The 6,367-nt window shown below is 44.0% G+C and overlaps 1 protein-coding gene across 1 annotated transcript; it reads left to right on the top strand.

Moving 5' to 3' along the window:
• The first annotated feature begins 1,428 nt into the window (after nt 1-1,428).
• On the top strand, nt 1,429-2,518 carry FOBCDRAFT_170094 (uncharacterized protein). The gene has a single exon (XM_054707359.2). It carries the CDS (start codon nt 1,465-1,467, stop codon nt 2,380-2,382), a length of 918 nt encoding a protein of 305 aa, XP_054563334.1. The 5' UTR covers nt 1,429-1,464; the 3' UTR covers nt 2,383-2,518.
• Nucleotides 2,519-6,367: the final 3,849 nt, after the last annotated feature.

Here is a 6,367-nt window from a genome sequence, read left to right as displayed (position 1 = left end):
TATATTCTCTTATACGCTGCTAGTAATATGTGTTTATTGCTGATCTACGATGATAGCTGCTCTCGGAAAGTGTTAGGTTATTACTCCACTTAACCATTTGCTGCATTAAAAGCATATCGCAGGCTACTTCGTCTAAGGGAGCGCCTATAATTCCAATATATTTATTTCGACTAGCGTTGAAAGCATCTACCAGTGGCAGCCATTAGACAACAAACTTGCTTGAATAGGGGATTTTTGCTCCGTCATCGCCTACTACACTTTTACATACACCCGAAGTACACGGGGTCTATTTGCATAGCTGTCCAAATACGGTTGCTTATAATAATTCTTTAGCCTCAATCCATTTAAATCTCGCTCTATCTTCTCGAGACTAGGCTCTATCTGTGCGACAATGCCACAATGATGATATCTAAAACAAATTCCACTAGACCAATTAGGTGTCTGGAAGTCATTCGCCATGTCTTCGACAATCTTCACACCATGGCCAGCAACTGGTTTACTAGCCCGTGGATTCACAATCCTATGTCCCTGAGTTTCTTTGTCCATGAATCAAGATGCTGGAGCACCCGTAGAATCCAAATGAGTTGACTACGTCCTTGGTAGGTACCTCTCACGAATTCAGAACCCATCAGTATCAAGTTTCAATACATTCGCCTTTGTTATCTCATGCAAATATTTTCAACAACAATGTCAGCCTAGCCACTTTGGACGAGTGTGGGAGTTGTGAGGAGCTCTGTTTGATGCCCTGTCGATGGCTCACGCCTTCCTGTCTTGTGATATGTGTGCGCACCGTCCTGGCTTTCTTGCAGTCTAGACACGAGGTCAGCAACTTCCAAGACGAATATACCAACAACAAGCTAGAAGGTCTTATAAAAATATAAATAAGCTGAGTCTAAAGGTTATGGTATATGTATTTATATAATGGTAATTAGTTTTATACTACATTTAGTGTCCAGTCTGAGTGGGTAAAAAATCGATGTTTTATGTGGGGTAAAACTGTAGGACTAGTTAGGCTTAGTCGACCTTGAATTTAAGCTTACCTGCCGTTTGGGTGTGGATGCTGATTAATCGAACCTCCTTCACTTCCGGGGCTTGATTTCTAAGCCTCAACATCCTCCGAACGACCTCAAATTCACCCGAGCTTAGTCGAAATATTCGACTGATCTATACCTGCTTACTTCGGCGTGACTCATAAATTCTAAGAAGTCGAGAGGAGACCTTAAGAAAATGCCATTCGCGGATGAATGACAGTCCGACTCGATGGCTTCAAGCATCATGAACCGCTCGCGAGGCAGCAGATTGCATAGCTCAAACAGGGATGAGGCCGTAATGCGAAGGCAGCTATCGCCTGGACTGTAGTATAAAGAGATGGAAAGGTTCCGTAGCAGCCATGAATCAACAAACATCTAGAATACCAACAAACACACTCAGCACTCATTGCTTATCACACTTGCAACGCTCAAAATGACCACTTCTCAATCTCTCACATTTCTCGGCCTCGGGAACATGGGTTCCGCCCTTGTACAAGCTCTTCTGAAGGCTTCTCACAAAGTGACGATCTGGAACCGCACGACAGCCCGACCTCAGGTCAAAGTCGCCGTTGAGGCGGGAGCTATCCTCGAAGCGGATGTCCAGAATGCTATCTCCATGAACAACATCATTATCATCTGTCTCCTCGACTACTCCAGCATCAAAAATGTATTGGCTGACATTCCGACCTCTGCCTTCGAGGGAAAGACCATTGTCAATCTGACCAACGGTACACCGAAACAAGCACGGGAGATGGCAAACTGGGCCGCCTCCCACTCTGCCAAACAATACTTCGACGGAGCGGTCATGGTAACGCCTCAAATGATCGGAGGGCCCCAGTCATTCTTTGTCGTCAGTGGAGAAACCCCCGAAGCATTCAAGCCCATCGCCTCATTCCTTGAACCCCTCGGAAGGCCGGAGTATCTCGGCACAGCCATAGATGCTGCTGCTCGATACGACCTTGCTGCTCTGTCGTCCATGTATGGCATGTTTAGCGGAATGTTCGTCGCTATGGCACTTCTCAAAAAGGGGCATGCGACAGTCGACGAGAAGCTTGAACCTGTTGTGTCAGGCAGCCTGAACCCGTTCCTAGGCGCATTGATATCGTATAATGGACTTATTGCTCGGTCCTGGGATGACAAGGCGTGGGATGATAACCTGGGGAATCCAATTGGAATGCAAGCACAGGCCTTAAAGAATATTCTGGAAGCTTGTCGTGATGATGGGATGGATGATGGGTTTCTGAAGAACTTGACGATGGCGATGGAGGAAGTGGTGAAGGACAGAGGAGAGAATGGCGGGATTGCCGTAATTGGAGAGTATCTCTTGAACGGACGCTTAACAAATGAGTAATGGCTGGTTACTGAGAGCATTTCAACCCTAACAATAAATCCACGATAACCTGCGACAGAGTTCATAGAAAACACCATACAAATAAAATATGGGTCATTACAGGTAGGGGGCAGAGTTCATTAATGTTGGAAAATCCGGGAATCCCCCTTCCCTTCAGGATTCAGACTGTTAGTCTGAAAGTCCGAGATTTAAAGTTCAAAGTCCTAGACACAATCAAGTTTTATAAAATTATTTTTTCACCCAGCACTACTGCGCAATATAAACAACAATTATAACAAGAGGGGTTAGAATTCATAGAGTATTTTAAGCCCAAATCCAGCCAAACTGGGTTCAATTAATAGCTCTAATAGAAATTTATAAATTAATTTATAGTAGAGTCCATTTGAAATCGCACAAAAATTGAAATCACGCTAACATACATCATAAGCCTGGGTCCTATAAAAGTATGTGTCATACTGGAAAATTTATTTAAGCTTACACCAGACTGAAAATAGTTTTGTAAATTTCAAACTAAGTCTGAAGCAGCTCAAACTTGAAAATTAGGTTAAAGAAACAGAATTATACATAATACAGTCTTGAACGTGCATGATAAGCGAGTGGTACAGATAAGCGACTGCCGCAAAAATCCTTCATCCTACATCATCACCATCTAATCAGCTAATTCTCAACCACCCAATATGTCACAAACCTAATAATGAGGCTAGGATGCCTCTTGCTCCTCACGAGCTTCAAAACAACCCGAAACTAAGTATCCGATGCGCCGCAAAGATGTATCAAGTTTATTACCGTACCTTGCAACGCCGTCAACATTGCACTCAATCACGGCGCGATATTATCCCTAAATCTTGGAAACTCTCTAATCTAGAAAAAGAGATCTTAATTCACTTTGTTATTGACCTAGATTTACAAGGATTTCCGCTGCGGTATTCTTTTATTAAAGAAATGGCTAATTGTCTCCTTGCTAATTGCAATGCGTTACCTATTGGCAAGCGCTAAGCTTATAACTTTATATTAAGGAGCAGAATAAAACCAAATCCCATAGGTCGCAACTGCCGGAGATCCTATAAAGCCTAAGAGGCTATTAACATTAAATAAGAATACTAGGCCGAGTCTAAGGGGGTCGTTTAATATGGAGGCTAACCTGCTTAGGTTTGTCTTTAGAGTCTTAGGTTATATATATAGCCGGTATGTATGTATGTATGTATATTTTTCGTCCGGGGGGCCTTTAGCCCCGAAAGTCCCTACTGGGGCACAGGACGTGCTGAGCTAGAGAAGTCGGAATCTATCTACACACTACTTACAGAAATGCTATTGGCTACAAAGGATTGGTTATTCGCTGCGCGAAATTAGCCTTCACCTCGGCATCCAATTTCTGTAAACACGTCAGTAGGATGCACTCTATCCAGCATATCATCGGCACAAATGGCGCATTCTATCGAGCCTGTTACCCGTCAGCGGGATGACAAGGCGCGGCTGGCATATCGCAGCCGCTGATGAAGCCTGATGTCAGGAGAGCTGAGATCAGCCTGTGCGTGTGGCAGCTTAAGACTGCCTCTGTAGTGGTCATGGCCAGATGAAGGGCTCTGGTACGCCCTTCGTCTGGCCAAGAACAGGTAAAAGAGAAAGAGAGAGATTGAACAAAGAAGATGAGTAGAAGATAAAGAAAGAAAGAGAGAGATTGAACAAAGAAGATGAGTAGAAGATAAAGAAAGAAAGAGAGATGCGAGTGCTTTGCGTCGGCCACATGAGCAGACTAGGCGTGCGTCGACATGGTCGATATATATAGCCGGTTATGTTATGTTATGTTATGTTATGTATATTTTTCGTCCGGGGGCCGTAGGCCCCAAAAGGTCTCCTAATGGAGCACAGGACGTGCTGAGCTAAACTATCTACAATCGCTGCCCTGCTGATTCTCGATCGGACCATCTGCAAGGCCTCTTGGATCGGAGCCGTATACATGCTCGAGCGTTTTCTGTACTCATTACCCCCAAGAGGCACCTCTCTACTCGTAGCTCGCCCTACAGTAGTTGTCGGTGAAGCACGTCCCATTAGACATCAATACAGTTGATACTCGCAGAGCTTCCCTCCAGCAGCGTCTCCCATCTAGTTCATCCAGCATATCATCGGCACAAAGGCGCATTTACTTTCAAGAGGTCATCCCGTTAGCGGGATCTATTCCTCTCCAGCCTAGAATTCTCTTGCACAGATAGATTAAGTAGCTTTCTATACCCTGAGGCAGGAAGTCTATGATCCCCTAAGATCGCTAGTAGCTGCAACCTAGGACTATATATCCTTGGGGAAACCCCTTGCAGGGAAAAACCCAAGGCGGCTAGAATGCTGCTCTGTGGATGAGGTAGTTGCCTTGTTCCATGGTCTCTAGGTAAGCTCTGTATTGTTTCGACCTAACGGTTTGGTCTAGAGGTCTTAGCCAGTGAGACAGATTGTCAAAGCCTGGTGGTGTTCCAGGCAGCAGCCGAGGCCGCAAAGAAGAAGAAGGTCTCTGGGCAGTACGAGACTGCAGAGATTGGTCAAGCAGCTTCCGAGCTACAAAAAGGGCAACGAACCATGTGGGATCCGTGCGTCAAGGTCGAGGGCACCAGAGGGCCCAGAAAGTCGAGCAGCCGAAGGCTGCTGGTGTTGTTCGGGCAGCCAAAGCTGCAGTGGTCGGTCGAGGCAGTGTTATACTGCAGGCGAAGGTGAGGGTGAGGGTGCAACGACCCTGAATGTCTAGCAGCAGGATGCTGCGAATGTCGTCTGGGCAGCCGAGGCTGCAGAGGTCGGTCGTACTGGGGGGAAATCGAGGGCGCAGAGGCCGGAATGTCGCAGGCTCGCGAAGCCGAAATGTCGAGGTGAGAAGAAGTCGTAGATAAGACAAATGAAATGGAGCCGGGAGGCGATGTCAAGAGCTCGCGAAGCTCAGTGCCGTTGAAAACACTTGTCACGAAGAAAGGTCAACTCTCTGAATCCCTTTCTTCCAGCAGCTGTTAGGGTCCCGCTAGTGCCGCAGCTGCTTTTGTTGCCATTTTGGCCTGTAAAAATTTTCTGCCCTAGCAGAACGCTAACAGCGGGTGCCAAGGAAAAGTTTTTACAGGAGAGAGTTGATATATAGCCGGTAAATAATACTTCCTATTAATCTAGGGTAAGCTTTATTACCCTGCTACTAGTTTTAGGGGCAAGAATATATTCTTTACTAATTATATAAGGCATACTATAAGGGACTAATTTATTAATTCTATAATAGTTATTTAATCTCTTAGCGTTAATATATACTATTAGAGATTCTTAATAGCTTTAGGTGCTATAGCTATATATATAATAAAAAACTACTAGATAAACTTCTTTATACTATATTGTATATTAGTATTAGTATTATTATTAGCCAGATCTACTGGCTCCTTGGTATAAATTTATAGGCTTTGGGGTTATCTTTAATCTCTGCCTTCTTTAATAAAGTAGATATTAACTATTTCCTCCTTATAATAAGGATCTAGCTTAATAGTACTAATAGTAGAATTATTAACTTCTTAAATGAAGATAATAAAGTTATTATAGGTAAAATTACTATTTTCTTTAATCTCCATAGAATTAAGTTATAAATTACTCTTAAGTTCCAATAGCCTATTATCTGCCACTAAACTAACTACATTTGCCAGTAGTTTGTCCTAGTGGTTTCCCTTAGTAATATCCTTTCTTGCTTTCTGGCGATTTTGGTAGTTTCGTGTATGAGTTACTTGTAGAAGGCGCTGACGTACCGCAGGGCTCTCCTCCTTTTTTGTGCCTATGAATCGAAGCTTCATCACTCCTCGTAACACAGAACCCCCCCAGAATGGTTCTATTGCGGTCACGATAAGTGAAAGTAAGTGATATCCAGTGATCGATATTACTTAGTTACAGAAACTGAGCGCTTAGATGATTAAAGTACTTTATTTTGCGATAGTGCGAGGGGGTTAATCATAAAGACTCCGCACCTGATAAAACATTGGGT

The sequence above is a fragment of the Fusarium oxysporum genome, chromosome XI, assembly GCF_013085055.1.
Source record: "Fusarium oxysporum Fo47 chromosome XI, complete sequence".
Classification (NCBI taxonomy): Eukaryota; Fungi; Ascomycota; class Sordariomycetes; order Hypocreales; family Nectriaceae; genus Fusarium; species Fusarium oxysporum.
Note: the sequence above shows the minus strand (reverse complement) of the source record. Positions and strands in the feature narration are given on the sequence as shown.

Coding starts and splice junctions, on each gene's coding strand:
- FOBCDRAFT_170094 (XM_054707359.2), top strand. CDS start 1,465: ATGACCACTTCTCAATCTCTCACATTTCTCGGCCTCGGGAACATGGGT.